At 35.1% G+C, this 19,938-nt stretch overlaps 10 protein-coding genes and 2 pseudogenes across 12 annotated transcripts, besides 2 other annotated features; 8 read left to right on the top strand and 4 right to left on the bottom strand.

Annotated features, from left to right (window-relative positions):
* Nucleotides 1-3,737: part of a mobile genetic element that runs on past the window's edge.
* TVAGG3_0474460 (protein of unknown function, DUF4106 family) lies at nt 172-1,145 on the bottom strand (the record flags this gene model as incomplete). The annotated part of the gene is made up of 1 exon (XM_051235657.1): nt 172-1,145. A coding segment is annotated over one exon (974 nt), but the record flags the coding sequence as incomplete, so codon positions are not given.
* On the bottom strand, nt 2,059-2,606 carry TVAGG3_0474450 (protein of unknown function, DUF4106 family; the record flags this gene model as incomplete). Its single annotated transcript, XM_051235656.1, has 1 exon — nt 2,059-2,606. A coding segment is annotated over one exon (548 nt), but the record flags the coding sequence as incomplete, so codon positions are not given.
* TVAGG3_0474440 (protein of unknown function, DUF4106 family) lies at nt 2,671-3,308 on the bottom strand (the record flags this gene model as incomplete). The annotated part of the gene is made up of 1 exon (XM_051235655.1): nt 2,671-3,308. A coding segment is annotated over one exon (638 nt), but the record flags the coding sequence as incomplete, so codon positions are not given.
* Nucleotides 3,738-5,533: 1,796 nt separating the features above from the next.
* TVAGG3_0474420 (Listeria-Bacteroides repeat domain (List Bact rpt) family) lies at nt 5,534-7,233 on the top strand (the record flags this gene model as incomplete). Its single annotated transcript, XM_001300631.1, has 1 exon — nt 5,858-6,781. The coding sequence occupies one exon, from the start codon at nt 5,858-5,860 to the stop codon at nt 6,779-6,781; it is 924 nt and encodes a 307-aa protein (XP_001300632.1).
* Nucleotides 7,234-7,904: 671 nt separating this feature from the next.
* Nucleotides 7,905-9,594, top strand: TVAGG3_0474410 (uncharacterized protein; the record flags this gene model as incomplete). Its single annotated transcript, XM_001300632.1, has 1 exon — nt 7,910-9,541. One exon carries the CDS (start codon nt 7,910-7,912, stop codon nt 9,539-9,541), a length of 1,632 nt encoding a protein of 543 aa, XP_001300633.1.
* Nucleotides 9,595-11,627: 2,033 nt separating this feature from the next.
* On the top strand, nt 11,628-11,990 carry TVAGG3_0474400 (uncharacterized protein; the record flags this gene model as incomplete). The annotated part of the gene is made up of 1 exon (XM_051235654.1): nt 11,628-11,990. The coding sequence occupies one exon, from the start codon at nt 11,628-11,630 to the stop codon at nt 11,988-11,990; it is 363 nt and encodes a 120-aa protein (XP_051093478.1).
* An 18-nt stretch (nt 11,991-12,008) lies between these two features.
* Nucleotides 12,009-12,251, top strand: TVAGG3_0474390 (serine threonine-protein phosphatase family; the record flags this gene model as incomplete). The annotated part of the gene is made up of 1 exon (XM_051235653.1): nt 12,009-12,251. The coding sequence occupies one exon, from the start codon at nt 12,009-12,011 to the stop codon at nt 12,249-12,251; it is 243 nt and encodes an 80-aa protein (XP_051093477.1).
* Nucleotides 12,252-14,067: 1,816 nt separating this feature from the next.
* Nucleotides 14,068-19,938: part of a mobile genetic element that runs on past the window's edge.
* On the top strand, nt 15,889-16,044 carry TVAGG3_0474380 (uncharacterized protein; the record flags this gene model as incomplete). Its single annotated transcript, XM_051235652.1, has 1 exon — nt 15,889-16,044. The coding sequence occupies one exon, from the start codon at nt 15,889-15,891 to the stop codon at nt 16,042-16,044; it is 156 nt and encodes a 51-aa protein (XP_051093476.1).
* Nucleotides 16,064-16,647, top strand: TVAGG3_0474370 (annotated as a pseudogene). The gene has a single exon. A coding segment is annotated over exon 1 (584 nt).
* On the top strand, nt 17,135-18,164 carry TVAGG3_0474360 (annotated as a pseudogene). The gene has a single exon. A coding segment is annotated over exon 1 (1,030 nt).
* On the top strand, nt 18,968-19,231 carry TVAGG3_0474350 (uncharacterized protein; the record flags this gene model as incomplete). The annotated part of the gene is made up of 1 exon (XM_051235651.1): nt 18,968-19,231. The coding sequence occupies one exon, from the start codon at nt 18,968-18,970 to the stop codon at nt 19,229-19,231; it is 264 nt and encodes an 87-aa protein (XP_051093475.1).
* TVAGG3_0474340 (MazG nucleotide pyrophosphohydrolase domain-containing protein) lies at nt 19,281-19,838 on the bottom strand (the record flags this gene model as incomplete). Its single annotated transcript, XM_051235650.1, has 1 exon — nt 19,281-19,838. The coding sequence occupies one exon, from the start codon at nt 19,836-19,838 to the stop codon at nt 19,281-19,283; it is 558 nt and encodes a 185-aa protein (XP_051093474.1).

Below are 19,938 nucleotides of genomic sequence, written 5' to 3'. Positions count from 1 at the left end.
TACTTCTTCACTACTTTCACTTTGTTCTACTCTTCTCTTCTTCTTTGGTGTCGCTTTTGGTAACTTGCCCTCTGCTTCAAGTTGTTGCATCTTTGCCTCATGTTCACCTAGTATGTTGTAAATTTCCCATGTCCTTTTTGCCTTTGGCTCTGGTCGCCCATCTCAGGTAACCTATATCCTAGAAAGATTTTGTCATAGTTTGTATTTGAGTCTTCGCGTATTGTTTGCATGACTCTTTCCTGAGTTTCCGGTTCAAGCTCTTCAAACAGAGCTTGTCCATATGGAATAAGCTCGTTTCCAAATATATGTTTTTGTAGCCATTCTGGTTTTCTTTCCATGTTACCAATAATATCTTTTGTGAATGGGAAAGCTTTTACCCAATGTTTCAGTCTTGCGTCATTTATTTCTGTAGTTGGTTTTATTTTGTCAAGGAACATGTTTTTCAATACTAACATTTCATTTGGTACTGTCCATTTGAGTTTTCTTAAATATTCATCCCTTCTCGGTTCATTGTCTGCAAAGTAAGTTTTTATGACATTTTGCAAACTTTCGTTTGCAAGGTCATGTACAATAGGTTCTCTTCCTTCTCTCTCCCTAACTTTCTTTCTAAACTCTTCACCAAATATACCATCTCTATGGTTCTGTGTAGTTCTTTGAGATAAATGTTCTAGAACGTCAGGTGTTATATTTCCATCAGCCATGTTCATTTCATACTGGTCCAAAATATCTGCATGTTTCATATCTTTCAATGGCATTAAAGCCGCGCTGAAAATACCAGCTATATCTGGTTCACCATTCACTTCCATTGCGTCTACAACTTCTTGGAATTGTGGTTGTAAGTTTATGAACCACCTATCCGGATTAGCTTTATGACCCCATCTCATTGTAGTTCCATAGTCTGCAGAAACAAAAGTAGGTTTGTTTCCATATTGGCTAGGTTCTGAATGAACTTTAAACAATGTTTCATTTCTATATGTTTTGGTGAAATTTAACCTTTTATTTTCACCGAGTTCAGCCAAAGATTGAACGTTATATGGTCGTAAGTAAAAAGGATTGTTGTATTTGCGTACACTTTCTTTCAGTTCTTCCATTCTATGCTGAATATTTTCATCTGATGTTGGAGTCTTTTGTATGTCGGCGAACATTTTTCGATATTCTTCTACTATGTCAGCCGAATTTTTCTTAGACTCTTGGAAAGATTCCATATTCCCCGCATACACTTGTTGAGGGTCAAGATTTTTCGGCTGTTCCAAATCTTCATCTAGTTCTGTGAAGTTAGTTTCCAAAGGAGGGACTTGTTTGTTTCCTTCAGGCTCTTCTAGCTGTTGTTGCTGAACTATTTCTTCCATGTCTGGTTGTATCTGAACTTCTTCCTGTGGAGTTTCTTGTACCTCATCTGCTGGCATTTCATATATTCCGAGACCGTTTTTAACAAGTTCCCTATTTAAGTCATCCGCATTCATAACCCTTTCTTCTTTCGTTCCGTCTCTATTTTTTACGCGTTTCATGAAGATAGTTGAATTATCATTTATCTCTGACACCAAATATCTCGGAGTAAATTCATTCATGTCATTTGGATGATATGCTATTAAATCATATCCCTTAGCGAGCTTGTATTTTCCAGGTTTGAAATTATATCCCATTTGGTGCTGAACCATAAAGCTAAATAGGTTCGGGTCAGTATTTCCTTCCTTGAACTTTCTAATAGCTTCTTTATATCTGTCACTAAAGTCAAGAGTATCTGGGTAACCATAATTTTCCTTAAGCATTTTTAAGAATTCTTGGTTTCCTTGTTCTCTACTTCTTTTATGTCCTTGCTCTGTTTGTGGTTGTTGCTGTGCAGTGTTTTGAACTGTTGGTTGTGGTGCAGTGTTTTGAACTGTTGGTTGTGGTGCAGTGTTTTGAACTGTTGGTTGTGGTGCAGTGTTTTGAACTGTTGGTTGTGGTGCAGTGTTTTGAACTGTTGGTTGTGGTGCTGGTTGTGGTTGTTGTTGTGTTGGTTTTGGTGCATGCCTGTGTCTGTGTCCATGTGACGATGTAAATGTTTTAGGTAGTCCTGGTGCAGGTGCTTCTCTTGGAGGGTTTGGTGGTATATAAGTTCCACTAGCTAGTATATAAGTTCCACCAGCTGGTATATAAGTTCCACCAGCTGGCACATATGTTCCATCTGCAGCATAATGTCCTACCTGACTTTTCGTTTTTAAGAAAGCATTTACTAGGTCTGTTTTGGTCTGTTGTAACTCTTTTTCTTGACTTTCCACAACAGTTGCTCTAACGGCGTCATAGGCACTTTGAACTGCCTGTCTCGTTGCTGCATCTGTTATTTTCGTCATATTTTGTGCTACTTCTCTTAACTCTTTGTCGAAACCTTCAGACTTCAGTTTCTTTCCAGATGAGAAGTCGTTCACTAGTTTCACCTTACTATGAAGAGCTTCGAAGGCGTTCTTAAAGTCAGCATTCATTAAAGCTTCATTTGAACTGTCTTCATCCGCTTGTATTTTTGTCCTTATTGACCCTATAAGTTGGGCTGCTTTAGCGTTGGCTTGGGCGTCTAACCAGTCATTATTAGCTTTTATATATTCTGCGCTTTTCATTGCCTTTTGCATGGCTGCGTCGTTATTTTTACTTTCTTGTGCTAAGTTTTCATACTGTACGGTTTGGTTTTGCAACTGTAAAAGTTTTTCTGCCTTTACATTTGCTTCAACTTCTTTTTTATACTCATCGCTATCCATATATGTCTTCAGGGCTTTTTGTTTTATTTCTTCATCTTTCAGTACTTTATATTGAGTAGTATGGTTTTTCAAATTTATAACATCTTGTTCCATTTTTGCTACTTCTGCTGCTTTTTCTGACACTTTTTTCGCATATTCCTCTGTACTTAGTTCTTTCAGTTGTTCTTCTTTCTTCTTTTTCTCTACGTTTAACTCATTGAGTTTCTTTGTGTGTCTGTCATATTCTAGTTTCTTTTCGTTTTCACTTATTTGTTTCTGTATGTCTATGTTTGACTTTTTGACATCTGTTATTTGATTTTTGAGTGAACTCAAATTCATTTGACTTTGAGGGTTATAAGCTGTTCCGTCTGCAGCTCCACCATAGCCTGCCATTTTCGCTAAAAGTGCCGCTCTTAAACCTCCACTCTGTGCACCAATAACTCGGTTTAAAAGCATAGGGTTGCTTGACATTTGTTGCAACATAGTGGGGTCATTCATAATTTGTTGTTGCAACTGTTGTTGTGGTGTCAGTTTTACTATTGGATGTTTCAATGCTCTCTTCCTCTTACGTATATTCTTACGTAGCTTACGTGGCATTTTAAGTGGAGTTAAAAAGCGGTTTTTGACAGATGTTTATATGACACTTTTTGTTCAGCACAAAAAACTACTCGGTCAAAGTGTTGTCAGTTTTGTAAAATAACCGTCCTATCTCATTCTATAAGGGAAAAAGGCTTCTCAAAGTATACTTCCTTGGAACGCCTGTAACTTTTCCTGTAGCGACGATAGACCATTATTTGTCCGGACAAAGTTATACTATTTTGAGTGCTCTACAAAAAAGTCAACGGCTGGTCGGCTGGGGTTCGGTCCTCCTCTTGGGTCTTGGGCAAAATTTCTTAGGGCTAGAAGGGGCGCAGCCCCTGGAAGCCCTCCGAATATAAACTTCATTTATACTAAACATCTTCAGGGCTAGAGGGCGCAACGCGCCTGGAAGCCCCACTACCTTTTTTTTTTTTTTTTTTTTTTTTTGAATAAAAGGTGAACATTAACAAATTATTTTAAATCACAAATATCATCCTCATCAACTTTAATTCTAAAAAGAACTGTACTGAATTATGAAAATGCATGATTTACATTATTAAAATCTTTGAATGAAAATAGTACAAGATAAGTTTTTATTCATTTTTAATTAGATTTAAACGAAAAACTACTCCATATTAAAATTTAAGTCGAGAAGTCGTATTTTGTTCTTATTTGTTAGCATTTTGTAGACATTCTAATCTTGAATTAATTTGTTACATGATATTATTAACAAATTTAACTGAAAAAATATGTTAATATGGAATAAACCATGATTATATAAGCTATCAATGCTATATATACATATGTAAAAGATTCATATTAACTCAATTAACATAAATGATAGATTTTCATAAAGGTTCAATCTAGGTTCGTCCGAAAATTTTGATTTTTATATAGAAGACATAGTTTCATATACATAATTAAATTTTCAAACAAATTTGATCATACCATTTATTAAGCAGGATAGTATATTAATTACTATCAGTATAAAAATATAAAAATGATTATATTTAATTATTGCATAATTTAGTCAAAGAGTTATAAGCCTCAAGTGATCGTTATCACCTTCAATGCACGTATACTTTATTGATTCATAGATATTTAATCTATGTTTGACATGTTGTTGTCGTCATTCGTTTTGTTCCCATTCTTCCTAAGTTAGAATTAGAGAATACACCATCCACATCATCTAATTTGGTCCTCAGCGATAGATTGGTTCATTTTGGAGGAGTCCCATCAGACAGTTTTCGAGCACCAAATATCAAATTTTAATGTATACAAATCTTTAGTGATTTATCTCTTTTATGATGAGTAAAAGGTTTCTGCTCATCAACATTTGATTTCCGACATATATGATTTCTAATTGCAATTATTTACTTTCTTTTTATAATCTAACTCTGTGACTCATACCATAAATTAATTATTGGAAAGTGTCAATATGTTTGGCACAACGCATGGCGGAAGATACCAAACCATGCAGGGAATATGATACGTTTAAGATCTCCGAACTTTTTTTCCAAAAATTTTCTATCGTTGCCCTACCTCTGCAAAATACCTACCCCAAAAATTGCTGAATATCATTTTAGCATAGTATTGACTGCAAAATAAAATTTAAATATTTATAATCTCTCATATTTTTGAGAATGAATAAAAAATAAGATGCATAAAATAAAAGTGATCTTCGACTCAAGGAAAAAACACGTCATCGATTCTTGAGCACAGAAGGATAAATGCACCATCTATCCCCAATGATCCCACTTATAACCATTTGGCTGTCCCACTCGAAATTAATCTTATAAGATAATATTTCGAAGGAACAATTTCTCAATTTTACGCAATGAATACCAATTCATTATTGATAACACAACAAAAGGTGTTATCCCCTTGTTAAAAATAAAGAATTTTATGTTTAAAATCACTTTAAATGAGATTTTTTTTTCATTCTCAGAAAATTGAGAGAGTAAACTAATCCTCTCAATTTTTCCTCGATCGTAATGTACCAAGCTCCTTATGACTGAAATAGTCCGATGGTAATTACTAGTCTTCATCTGCTTTCAATGATTGGCTCAATTCTCTGAAAAGTCCGAGATAATTTGCTCAATTTTTTAGCCGTCAATTTATCACAAATTTTGTATATGCCAAGGTAATTGTGTTGTTTACACGGATATTTTAGGTCTTTTATATGTGTGTATATATATATATTGAAGCACTTCAATGAAAATTTAAGATTTTGTCAAAATTTAATGAACATGTATTTATTTCAAGTTTTGTCTGCATCGATCAGTAATGATGAAAAGATTCCGATTTACAGTCCTAAGAAGGAAAAAGTATATTATATGCCTCTAGAAGTTAATGATATAAATCCTGAATGCGAAAATGATACTAGCATCACATTTTGCTGATATTATTTAAAGAATGGCAATGCTTATGATTTAGATATAGCTAAAGTAGAAAATGGAGAGAGTCATCCTCTTGCAAAGCAAAATAAAACGAATTTTGATTTTCTATACAAAGGAAAATGGACTACATTTGCAAAAACTGGTTGGTGGACAATATGGAGATATGATATGAAATTATATAAACCTATTAGAGGAACAGAGGGAAGTGTTTCGAACCTTGGAAATATTAAAGTTACAACAAATATATCAATGCCATCCGGACCGTACTATCTATTAATCGAATGGATTTTCACGAATAATGACACAGAGCCTCATACTATTGATTTGCATACTCACGCAGATGTTCAGATAGAAAATAAGCAACGCACAAATGTACATTGGTTCCCAAGTGCAGATGACAGGAAAGGAATCATTATGCAAAATAAAGGATCAAATGATTCGCATATCATCATTGGAAAAGAAGGATATCATGTCACCCCTTATGATATTATATATTTCGGTAGATTTAATAAAAGAAATCAATATTATTTTTGGAACAGAACAGATTCAGATTCACTTTTAGACCATGATGCCGTTTATACGATTGGGTGGACTAATAGAAGAATTTATCCAGGCGAGCAAATTAAATTTGGTGTTTTGTATCATGTAAATGAATTTAATGTATCGAAACTTCCTCCTTCTCTTTTCGTTGATGAATCTGATTTAAAAACTAATTATAGTTCAGGAGATGAAATTGTCATCAAAGTCCGCGTAACTAATAACTTAAATATCTCTAAATATGGACTTCGAGTCAACTGTACATATCAAAACAAAACTGAAACATATATAATTGAAGAAAGAGGGGAAATTTCATGGACACATGATTTTAAATTTCAACTTGGCAATAGTATTTCTAAACACTCTGTCTATTGTATTGCACAAAACTTTGTTATAGATGGTAGTGAACCAGATGGTCCATTATCTAACGAATACAAAAGAGATTTCAATGTTAATAAGGCGCCATGTATATCTGATGAACCAGATCGTCCACAAAATCGTAACGATGGTTTCTTGGTTTTGGTAATGTATTTAGACTATGTAGGTACTCGGTGACTAATAAACGAAGAATGGAAGAAAACTGCAAGAGCGATTTCGAGGAAATAGTATTAAAATTAACATTCGATTATTTGACCTGCAAATAAACATATTTGCACTATTAATCGGTTTCACAGAATAGATCTTGCGTTATTGTATGTTTTGAAAAAGTATCTAGAATTTTTCCTAAGATACTCATGCATGAAGAAAACTTCAATTTCTCTCCACAATTAAGAGAAGTTTGGAGTTTTATTACTGAGAAAAATCCGCTTGAAGTTGTTCATGAGAATTTTTTTTCTTGTGAAATAACGTATTTTTTGGTGGACCTACCTTTTGTATGATAAATAATTTCAGGGTTCCAAGGAGGCATTAATAGATATTGACTAAACTGAATTTTCAAGTTGGAGAAGATTTTTCTCCATACGAGATTCTTAATGTGCGTAAAAAAGCATATGATAACTCGATAATTTTCATATTTAATCAATGCTCTTTGTTTTCTTTTTTGGTACCTTCTAAAAAAGAATCAATATATATAACTACCTAATTAACTATTTTCAACACTTTTTTAAAAGGTCATAGATGGAAAACACATTGAAATTTATGATATGTATTGCTTATGACTCCTCATTTGTTATGAATTCATGGAAAAAAAGTCTAAATCTGTAAAATCAATAAACTCCTTTTCTTTCGTAGAGGTTCACTCAATATTGAGGCAGAAAAACGATAGGGAGACTTTACGTAAGAAAACTGGTTTAAGTTTGAAGGTAATAAAAAAAGAAGTCAATTAAAATTAAGCCATTTAGTATTTAGTACAAATATCAAAAAAGATAAAATCAATAAACCATTTATTAGAAAACTGAATGGTTTACACTGCGATGCCAGTGTGACGCCTCCTCCATTCTAATCCCACCGATAAATTTAAACCAGATGAATATAGAATATTTAATATCGCAAACTTTACAGCTATTACAAAAGGATTCGTTGTATCCTTTTCTGACAAAATTTTGAAGCAGAATTATCAAGAAACAATCAAATATATCAGATCCTTGAGAATAAATGAAATTTTCTGATATATAGAGAGTATGTGATTATTCACATTACGAATCCTCTTACATTTTTTTTTAATTTTCTTTTGATAAGTTTTTAATGTTCATGGAGTGGAGGGAACCAGGAGATGATCCAGTTGAAGATACACCACCGGCTAACCCTGCAAGCCAGCCAGCTCAGCAGCTTGCTGAACCGCCAAAAGAGTCTGTGAAAAATATAATAAAAGATGCATTAACTAAAAACGAAGAAGAAAAATCAAATGGAGAATGGCCTATGCCAGAAGAATACGCTGCTTCACAAAAAAAGGAACAAGAAGAAAAAAACGAAATTAACGAACATCAGCAAGTTGAAAATAACGATGCAAATCAAGACAACAATGCTCAAGAAGATCCAAACAATCAAACTACAGCAGTCAATATTCATACAAACGAAGAAAATAATGAAGTCGAAGTAGAAAAAACGTCAGAAGTTATCGAATCCAAAGTTAAGCCAATTATTCTTGATGATAACGAAAAACCAGTTGAAATACAAGATGAACAGACCGCAACAAATGAAAGCGGCCGAGAAAATACTCAGCCACAAGGAAATGAACCGCATAAGACAACTAAAAAGAACAATAAGAAAGGAAATACTGGTGTTGTAGATAAAAATACGTTTATTTCCATGCTCAGACAGTCTCAAACTAGTAGACCTAGAACATCATTCAGAAAAACAACCCGCTCGAAGAGTACGCCTATAGCATCGGATAAATTACCTTTAATAGCAGATAACATTCTTAGGGGTAAGGATGCAAATATTAACGAACCTTCTCAAATTGCCGAATTAATTGATGAACTTATTGGCAGAAGGATTAAGGCTTTAGATGAAAACGATTATTTACAGTGCAATAAGATCGACGATGCAATCGCTAAACTCCGTCTCAAGTACAGATCGGACGATCGAACTGAATTATTCAATTTAATCAAGGACAATTTGGATAAACGTCGCAAAGAGGCAGAAGCAGCTCTTAATGATAAGAAAGAGAAATGGAAACAAAAATGGAAAGAATTCGATGAATCTCAAGAAAATGAAAAGAATGCTCTGCATGAAAGGCAGGTGAAGGAATTTGAAGACTTTGAATCTTATTGGAGCGATCCAAATAATTATACAGAGTATACAAAGCGTTCAAAAGGACAATTGAACGAAATTATGGTTGAAAGACAACTTGCTATGACAGGTAGATTCGTTGAAGCAGAGCAACAAAAGAAGATGAATATGCAGAATGATAAGCGAATGGTCCAAGAACAATTTTCCAAGTTACAAAAGCATTACGAAGATATGAGGGCAGAACTGATCCAAAATCAAGAAAAAGATGTTCAAAAGTTGCTTTCTCAACAAGATATCAAACGTAAGTTACTTGTTGAAAAAGAAAACTTTAAGATTGGTCGTAAAAAGAAGGCGTTAGAAAACGTTAACAGAACTATCGAAGCAGAGAAGAAATTCGCGAACTTTTGTGCAAGAACGTATAAGAGAGATCCTTCCATTGTCCTCCCTCCAACTGTTATTGCTAATCCAACTTCAGTTGATTTGCCTCCAATGCCACCATCAAAAATACATCCAAGAGGTGTTGAAGATAAGGTAAGGATATCTAGCAAGCCTCAATTCGTTCCTCTTGCCCTTCCACAATTAAAGATTAAGAAATATTCTGTACCAAAAATTCAGGATAAGAAGAACATGGCAGGTACAATTTAGTATATTTTTGTAAAGTTGTTTTATACGTTATAAAAATCTCTTTTTGTTTTTCATTCGAAAAATTTTTAATAAATTTCCTGAAGGATGAATGCACCAATAATTCATCAATCAGTATTATTTACAGTCTTAATGATAATATGCATTTGTCTCATTTCAACTTTATCGTTGTTCGAAAAAAAATTATAATTGTTAAGGGTCCACTGTAAAAATTGAAAGTCTCTCAAAATTGAGAGGCGATTTGCAAATAATCGTTATCGTCATTTTTCGAAAATCCACTTTTCCTAGTGTTCTGATTAATATTATGTGAATACAACAATGAAGCATATGTTTCAATAAGATGGTAATATATTCTATCACTTCAAATCTCATAAAAATTGCAAAATCAGTGAGTTTTATAAGAACATGATTTTTTCGAATTTTTTCGCTTTTGGATGCGTGTTTTGAAAAATAGATATTTTCGAATTTTAATTTTATCTTAAGTATAAGTTTTATATTAGGAATTTTTTTGACCTATTTCCAATCATTAATTCCAATGTTTTTCAAGGAATTTAATTGAGAAGAAATTAGGAATTTCGCTTTAATGCCATTACAAACTAATATTATGATGCATAATATATATATTTATTGAGGCTAATGCCGGGATATCTTGCATTTAAAAAAAATTCAAAGAATTGACAATTGGATAGCACAAATTTAATTCCCTGGACAAAGTATTATTGTTTATATATTCAAACCATTATCCTTAGTTTAGATATGTTGGCCAAAAAAGTAGTATATGAGTGCGGGTTTTGTGACTTTTTTTGTAACATCTATATATAGAAAAAAAAAAAAAAAAAAAAAAAAAAAAAAAAAAAGGTAGTGGGGCTTCCAGGCACTTCGTGCCTTCTAGCCCTGAAGATGTTTAGTATAAATGAAGTTCTTATATACGGGTCTTCCAGGAGCTTTTCACAAATTATATATGTTTTCATGTTTTGTCAAGACTTCTTCGTAAAATCAGACAAAAATAATGTTTAGGGTAGAAGGTTAGATATAACCTTTTTCTAACCTCTTTTCTACCCTCTTGAATTTTCAAGACTTCTTCGTACATGTTTTGTCACTTTTCTGTCACTTTTCAGGAAAAAACATTTTTATTATTATATATAAATGAATTTTACAAAACCACCGTTACCCTTCTTTGGAAATAAGAGTAAATGTAAAGATATTATATTGAGAGAACTTAAGAAACTACCGAATGGTCTAACATTTGTAGATTTGTTCGGTGGAAGTTTCTATATATCCCATTTATGTCATACAATATTCCCAGACTCAAAGATTATATGCAATGACTTCGACAACTATATGGACCGTCTCAAACATATTCCAGACACAAACAATATATTGAAAGAGTTAAAAGAAAAGATACCTATAGGTAAGATGGAACGTATACCATTAGATAAGAAAAATATTGTGAGAGAGAGAATATATAGACTGGGATAGTATATCTGCTAGACTATTATATAGTGGTGCTATAAGAGTTCATGACATTGAAACACTTATGTCAAAAGTTTTATATCTTAACTATACAAATGTTTTCAAAGAGGACATAGAAAAATATATTGAGGGTATAGAGTTTGTGAGATGTCATTGGACAGATTGTATGAAAAATATAAAGACAAGGAAAATGTTTTCTTTATAGTGGACCCGCCGTTCTATAACACATGGGATTTTCAATACCAAGTAGACTGGACTTTGAGAGACTCTTTAGAAACTTTAGACGTTTTACATAACCATCCATGCTTTTACTTTACATCCGATAAAAGTGGTTTGGAAAGTGTCATGAGATGGTTAGAGGACATACATGACTATGAGTTTAGATACGATAAGATAGAATATGAGAGAGGTCCTATAAACTGGAGAAAGTGTCATAACAAAGAAATTTTATTGGTAAGTAAATGTGGTTTGAAATCGGATTGTTAGTTTTAGGTTTTTTCCATTGTGTCATTTACTTATTTGACGTGGCAGAAAGATATAGAGAATATGAAGATGAACCACTGCCTGCAAATGTTCAGCATATGTACTCGTAAGAGATATTTTTATCTAATATTAAATGGACGCACAGAACTTAGCGAATGCACAGCAACCTGGACAACCAAACCCAGAGAATATTCCAAATGAAGTTAGAATACAAACTGCAATGGCAAACTATGGTCAAGTGCCAACAGATGTACAAATGCAAACTGCCATGTCAAATGACGCTGCGTTAGGTTTGCCACCATGGTATGCAAATATGAGATGGAAAGAGTTTTATACAAACCCTGAAGTGGGATATAAACAACTCTATGCAGATGACGCGAACACAGGAGTTGACCCAGAATATGTTTTCTACCAGAGGAGAAACAGAATGTATGAGCTCCAGTTAAAGAATGCTATGGAACTCAACAGGAAACGTAAGAGACTAGGCGGACATTAGATTTTTACATATAGTAAAATGGGTTTCTTCAGTAAGATAGGAAACTTCTTTCGAAATGTTGGAAGAGGTATATGGAATGGAATAAAATCTGTCGGAAGAGGAATTTGGAACGGAGTCAAAAATATTGGTAAAAGAGTAGGTCAGTTCGTTGGTATTATACCTAAAGACCCTGAACCAGAAGAACAAGCTCCTGTTATACAACAGCCTGAACCTGCACCACAGTCTAGTTGGCAACCAAATCCAACACCTCAACCGTATTAAAAAATTATATTTTTACCGTTCGATAGTAGTTGTATATGAAACTAAGTTCTAAGTAAAACGCATGGTATAATGGAATTATTCTTTTTCTTCCATCTGTAGTAAACCATACTTGAAAGTCTGAAATACTTCCACTCGGCGGCTCATATAACTTTGTAGGTTTTTCGTAAAAGTCATTTGCCAAGCATAAGAAAGAGTTTTGGGCGCCAGAAAATGAAGCATGAACAATAATAGCAGCTGGGTCGAAAACATCTTTAAATAAATATGGTTATCTCTTGCATATCGACTGTAAATTTTGCTAAAGGAAGTTCGACTTTCTGATTTAACATTCTTTGCAAATAATACCATGACATTGCAGTGAAATTCTGTATATATTTGTTCGTCTTTCTTTGGATTGTCTTCGTAGATTTGAAATGACACTTGTGAATTTTGTTTGTCATATACAATTCTCACATAAAGTGTGCTCTCGGTATTTGCATATTCATCAGCATATTTTGCATAACATGAATTTATTTTATCTTCTATATTTTTTAACGCAGTCTGTAGAGAAGATGAAAGGTCAACTTGTATTAGCTCAATTCTTCCCACATTTTTCGTTTCCCTTCAGATATATAATCTATATGAAACCTTACAATAAATGGAAAACTTTTATCTTCTACAGACAAACTTCATTCTACGAAAGCCATAGCTTTTGTGACAGATGGGTCTCTTACCATCTTAATGGGTAGTCAAAACGATAGCCTTCATGCTTTACGGTCTCTGTCTCAAACTTTTGACCGACATTAGTAAAAAGTTCATCTAATGGTTTAGTTGTAGCAACTCTTGAATTTTCTTTTTCTATTGGAAGCATATTTTATCTAGAATAAAAATGTCAAATGAAACAGCGTCTATGAGAGAAATACAACACAACCGACAACTCATTATACAAGCTCTAAATAAGAACACAACAAACTTTTCAAACTATTCTAGATATCTGAGTCATTGAAAGAAGGAAACCTAAACTGACATTAAACCCAATGACAGATGAGTTTCTGTTTCAAGACAATAAGAACCATACTGTTTTATAAATCCAACAAAACGAACTTTAAACGAGAAACCTATAGATGAACTTCTTTTGAAAGCAGATGTTGACAACAAAGCTGACAAAGAGTATGTAGACGATGCAATAGCAAAAGAAGAAGAAGAAAGAGCTAACAAAGCTTATGCAACGAAAGAGGATGTTGAAAAGAAAGCAGATAAAACATATGTTGACGATGAGTTAGCATATCTGGCTAGTGGGTTAGTGAAGAAGGCAGATAAGGAATATGTGGATGAAAAAGATGAAAAAATTAAAGAAAGGGTTGAATGGTACCATGAACGGACAACAAAGATTTTAAAGGTAAAGCCGATACAGGGTGGGTTTCAGGATGTTTAGACCTTAAAGCGACAAGAACCATACACATACCATTGCAAATATTACAAACTTACAAGAAACCTTAAACAGGAAAAGTGACGTTGGACATACACATACCATTGCAAATATTGCAAACTTACAAAAAAGTTAGATGACAAAGCTGACAAGAACCATACACATACAAGTTTTACAACTGTTGCTATAGAAAATATTGAAGGAACGGTTGAAGAAACTGGTGGGGATGTATTATTGGAAACCTCCTAACTTTCCACAAGGTTTAACATCGGATGACGACATAACGACGATGAGAAACATTAGATGTAAGATGTTTATGTCATGGAGGATGAAAACAAAGTTAAATTCACTGCTCAAGATTTATATGACAAGAAAGCAGACAAAACAGAGCTTCAAACATTAAAGACAGAAATACTTCAAACCATTTACCCAGTTGGTTCTATTTATACGTCAATGAACTCTACCAGACCAGAAGTAGTACTTGGTTTTGGAACTTGGACTCAAATACTCGAAAGTTTTTTGTATTGTGCACACACTCCAAAGAAAACAGGTGGAAGTAAAACGATATCTGTCGACAACTTGCCACCACATAGTCATTCTGGTACAACAAACTTTTCTGGCGACCATAGCCACTCATTAAGAGACCACCCATTATACAACTCAGAGTATGAAGCTGGCTATGACGTTTTATCTCCAGATTATAACCATTCAGCAAAAAAGACTTTTCGACAAACTGAACCAGGAGGAAACCACCAACATACTTTTACAACAACATCTACAGGACTAGGTAAAAAATACATGCCACCTTACATGACAGTTTTGCATGGTATAGAATTGCTTAGTCGTCATTTTCAACTTCTTTAGCATATTCGTCAGGAGTTGTCTTATATTTGTTAGGAACTGTCTTTGAAAGTATACCACCTTGAACTTGACAAGTTTGAAACGAGGTCTGACAATAGTAGTTTTATCTTCTGCTTGCAGTCTGTACATTTTGCCATGTTTGCCTAAAACTTCATAATATTCTCTTGTATACTTTCTTCTATTTTTACGAACACGAATGCGAGTACCTGTCGAGTTCCCATTGTTGTCATAGTCAATAGTATTTTCATATGGGTCGCGTTTAGGTATTTCTATTTTTACTTTGTCACCTTTCTTAAGTTTGAAGCCTGGCATTCTTTCTTGTTTGTCTCTTTTGACTAAACTATTAAATATATAGTCTTTCTCTAAGTCAGGGTTGTTTTTCATTTCTTCGGGGGAGTGGTTTCCCAAACCTTTTTGTTTACGGCTATTGTAAATATTTAAAACTTGTCTCATCTTTGCCATGGAGAAGTGTCTATATTTGTCGTCATATGACATTTCATCTACCTCACCACCTTGTGGTTGTTTAAGTCTCTTAAGATTTTTATACAACTGTCAATGACACCAAGAGCAGAATGGTTTTGGTCGACAATGAAATATTGGTTTACATTTTTTGAACGCAGATAGTTTTTAATATCGTCTGATTTGAAAGAACTTTCACAGTCAGATGTCAGTTTTGTTGGATGGTATTTGTCAACGAATATTGTCAAAGCAGTTTTCACATCTAAAATATTTTTGGACTGTAATGGTATGGCTTCACAGTATCTTGTGTTTTGACCGACAAATATTAGCCAGTATGGTGGTCCATCTTCTCTATACCTCGGAATGTTTTCCAAGATATCCATAAACCAAGCATTTGGTGTTGAACTAAAGATTTTTATCATGAGTGCTTTCTTTGTGCTTTAGAAACATAGGGGTCCTTGTTTGGATTCGTCATTTTTTACCCTATAAGAAATGGGTTTATTTGGCGCATTAGCAGGAGTTGCATCCAGATTTTTGCCCGCAGTGGGAACAATAGCCAGAGGTGCATTTGGAATTGGAAGGAAGATTTTGAGTACATTAGGTATACTTAAAGAGAAAGCACAACCTATTATACAAACTGTACAGAAAGGTTGGGAGGTAGCACGAGATGCAGCAAATCTTATTCCAAATCCTGAAACAAGAGGAAAAGTTCAAGGATGGATGGACAATGTAGGAAGACAAGCAGGAAACTACTATAACAAAGCAAATGACTACTATAACCAAGCAGGGCACTATATGGACCAAGGTGAAAGATTCTTTAACAGAGGATATAACCATGCACAACAGTGGGTAAACAATAACCAACCGCAACCGCCTCAAACGTGGGGAATGTAAATTTTTTACTGAGATGAAATGAACAATACAGCATTGAGACAAATGGGTTCAAGATGGATTTGTCGACTTCCAGCAGTTACACAACCACGTGTTTGTCAAGTTCTTCCTATACCTCAGGAAGTTTTAGACCGACTTAAAAAACCTAAACAACCAGTTGAAAACAAACCAAACTAAAATTTTTTACTGAGATGAAATGACCGAAGAAGTTGAAACGGTAGATTTGACACCACAAACAAAAAGTTCAGAACCATTGTCAAAACCTGTCAAAGAACTTACAGATGAAGAGAAAAATTCAATAATAGAAAGTGCCAGGTCTGGAAATACAAACCCTAACTATAAAGTCACTTTTCATAGAAATGGAACGGCTAGTATCTCAAAAAAGAAACAGACTCTCACAAATAAAATATTGAAGTCTGAAGGAGCTTTCGAGACAACAGATGGAAAAGTTTACTTCACTGACCAACAGTTCATTATAGAACATCTCATTGACTTAGAGTCGAAATATTCTAAACTTTACAACAAACACAAAAAGTTGAAAGGAAAACAAAAACAAATGGCATATGATATTTATGAAGATGTTGACGACACAACCATACCTGCAAGTGAGGTAAAGTCAGAGGAACCGAAAAGTGACGAAAAACCGATAGAAGAAGGGAAGCCAAAAACTGAAGATAAACCAAAACCAAAGTTAGTTTCCAAACTAAACCAAGTCAACCTTCATTAGCTGGTATGGGTTGGCGTCAAAGACTTATGGCAGCAGGCGGTTATGTAAAGTAAAGAAAAAAAATATTTTTTTATTTTTATAAAAATGCCCCCATATAGAATGGATAGAAAATCTGCTAGAATAAAAGCAGAGTTAGAAAGATATGGTTGGAAAGTTTCGAAGAAGTTTAAATATAGGAAGGGAAGACCCATAAAAGTCTATGACAAATTGTCTGGTCTTCGCTATGAAATGGACTTGGAAACAGCGCCGCGCAAATTATCCAAACAGACTAGAGAGGTTAGAAGAAGAACGTCTTATGGACATGCCTTTCGATGTTAGTGAACCTCAAGTTGAAGGACACGACGGCTTTGCCAGATTCTACTGGAAACATGACGAACAATTGCATCCTTTGAGAGGAAAAAAGGAAAAGGTGAAGACAAACATGCTCCCATGGAAAGAACAAGATATGCATATGAAAAGTATCGTGAAGTTAGAAGTCAAATTACATCTGGTCGAACCTTTACAGTAAACTTTGACGAAGGAAAGAACAAAGAAGGCTTCATGGGAGTACTTGCTGCCATACAAGACGGAAATAAGAAAGGATACAATCTCAGACTAACCGTAACAGATTTGGACGGTCACATTTACTATGCACATGGCAATGTCACAACAGCGCACAACTTCTTGACGCTTTCAAGACTACAAAGAGAGAACAAATGGTTGACTCCGACTCAGACATTTTGAATGCAATTGAAGGAATTGCAAGTGAAGTTCGAATGGTACCAACCTAACCCTCAAGCAGTCAGACAACATGCTGGATACTTCCCGTTCATAAATAAGTCTGACATTGACTTGACAAGGTATGGAATTTACAATTCAATTGAAACAATTGTCAATGAACCTTGTATTCTTACATGTCTCAGGAACTCTGGTCTTGTTACAGATGAGAAGATGAAGTATCTTGAGTCATGTGTGAAGACAAGGTACATTCTCAGAGGTCAATTGGCAAAATTGCACCGTTGGCAAATGTCAATATCCGAGTCAACATACCTACAGCTAAAGGTTCTTCACATGACGACTATGTTGTTGACAAAGACTTACCATGGTTGAAGATTGTAATTGTCCACAACCACTTCATGTTGAACGAAAGTCTTACAAACCCATTGTTCGGAAAAGGCAAGTGCAACATTGTCAGAGCTGTAAACATTTCTTTTCGAGAAAGGTTTGTTGGAACCAATTCCAGATGACAAGCTGACAGAAACTTTTGTACCAAAAGACGAAACAAACTTTTCATTGTTAGCAAGACCAAAAGTTGTTCCAGACAAAGTTCTAGCACAAAAGAAGTACACAGTTCCAAAAGGAGTTGGATTGTTCGGATACCAACCTGAACCAGAAGAACTTCCAATGAGGTTGCAAGAACTTCAAGATGCTATAAACAAACTTCCATTGAGACATCCAATTGACGTCAAATTGTATTGGAGAGCATCGAGTTAGGTCAGAAGGTTTTATATGAAACAGGTTGCTTCGACGATGTTTATGAGATAACAGGCGAAGTTTCTCAGAAGATAAGAGACTCACTTGAATTTCCACGAACTGGACCCATTGGTTGCGACAAGTTCGACTCAGATGAAAAGATATACTATGTCGACCTTAACGCTGCGTACATGAGGTTCGTCCAATATATCCCGACTGGAATTCCAAACGAAGACGTGAGTTCCCAGGAAGGAACTATACAGTTGGAAAAGTCATACAACAACTGTATGATATTAGGAAAGCTTCAAACCCCAAACTTGCAATGACACTCAAATTGCTTATGAATTCGACATGGGGATATTCCATTAAGAAACCTCAAGAGATGAAGAGTAAACACTATGAGAAGGTCGACAACTTTGTTGAAAGGTTCTCCCCTTTTGTTTTGAAATACGAATTTACTCAAGGTCAAGTGGCTTAGTAACCACATAAAACCTATTGTCGAACATTGGTCTTACCCTCAGTTCGCAAAGGCAGTCCTTGACAACTACAACAAATTCTTCTCCGAAGTCAAATCCAAAGTCAAGGTTTACTATGAGAACATCGACGCACTCATGACGAACGAAGAAGGATACAAACTCATTGAAATGGGAATGGTCGGTGAAAAGATGGGTCAATTCAAATTGGACAAAATTTTCACCGAAGTTCATGTCCTCTCCAAGCGTAAGTACTGGGGCATACTTGAAGACGGCACAGAAATAAAACATTGCATGAAGTAAAAAATTTTTATTCGAATTTGAATCGGACAGGTCGAGTTACACCATTCTTGGTCTCAAACTCATATATAACCTGTTTGTCTGTATTTTCGTCGACTATGGCACGAGACACGAACATTGACCAAACGGACAAAAAGTGTCATTTCGGATGGTCCCGCAGCCAATCGCATTCGAGCACTTCGAAGAAGCCTTACGTTCCAAGGGAGAGGGTGTCTGGTGCAAGGGAGAGGTCATGAGACTCTACGAGCAGTACATCCTCAATGCCTGGGAGGACAAATCGTCCTTGGAATGGCAATTCTACCAACTCCTCTGGGACGACCTCCTACGCAACTGGGATGACGAAAGAGTCCAATTCAGAGGTCAGGAACTACTTGTCCAAATTATCCTTAATTTAAGCCGCTTACGCAACTAAAAACTTAAATTTACTCGGGGTTTCCCCCTAAAATAAAATTTTTTTACTCTTAGAACCACTCGAGGTTCTCCTTACGGTTGTTGAGCTTGTCACCGTCAATGTGTCTGACCTTCGTCCTCTTGTTTGGATTTGGAACCCATTGAATTGCGACAAGCTTGCCCATGGAGATTGAACCGTAATTCCGAAGGGTAAGGTTCAAGTGTCCCAAGTTGTTGAGAACTGGGGTAAGAACCTTGCCGGTCTCCTTGTTGCGGATTTGGTATGGGTAGGGTTGGGAAATTTCGTAAGTGTCATCGGCAACAAGGGTTGCCCAAACTTCCTCTTCTTCGTGTTTCTCTTCTTCCTCTTCCTCTTCTTCGTGTTTCTCTTCTTCCTCGACAATTCCTTCGGCAATTCTGTGTTCACGAAGTACGGTGTTGGAGGTTCTGTCCTTTCCGAGTACCTTCCAGATGGCATCTATCTCTTCGAAGAAACGGTAGATGAGTCTGGCAAGGTCTCGGTTCTCTCTCGCGTAAATGCGCAAGGTTTCCGTCAAATCGTTCAGGACTTTCTCATTGGAAGCTTGGTTCATGAGGAACTCACCTTTAAGTCCCTTCATCTCTTCCATAAGACTACTTTGGAGAGTCTTAACGGTGTTTGTCAGATGAGCTTTCAAATTCAAAATTTGAATTTGAACTGGGCGCTTGTCTGGCAACATTGAAAGGACA

The sequence above is a fragment of the Trichomonas vaginalis genome, chromosome II (genome assembly GCF_026262505.1).
Source record: "Trichomonas vaginalis G3 chromosome II, whole genome shotgun sequence".
NCBI classification, from domain to species: Eukaryota; Parabasalia; order Trichomonadida; family Trichomonadidae; genus Trichomonas; species Trichomonas vaginalis.
This window is presented reverse-complemented; position numbering and strand designations above follow the sequence as displayed.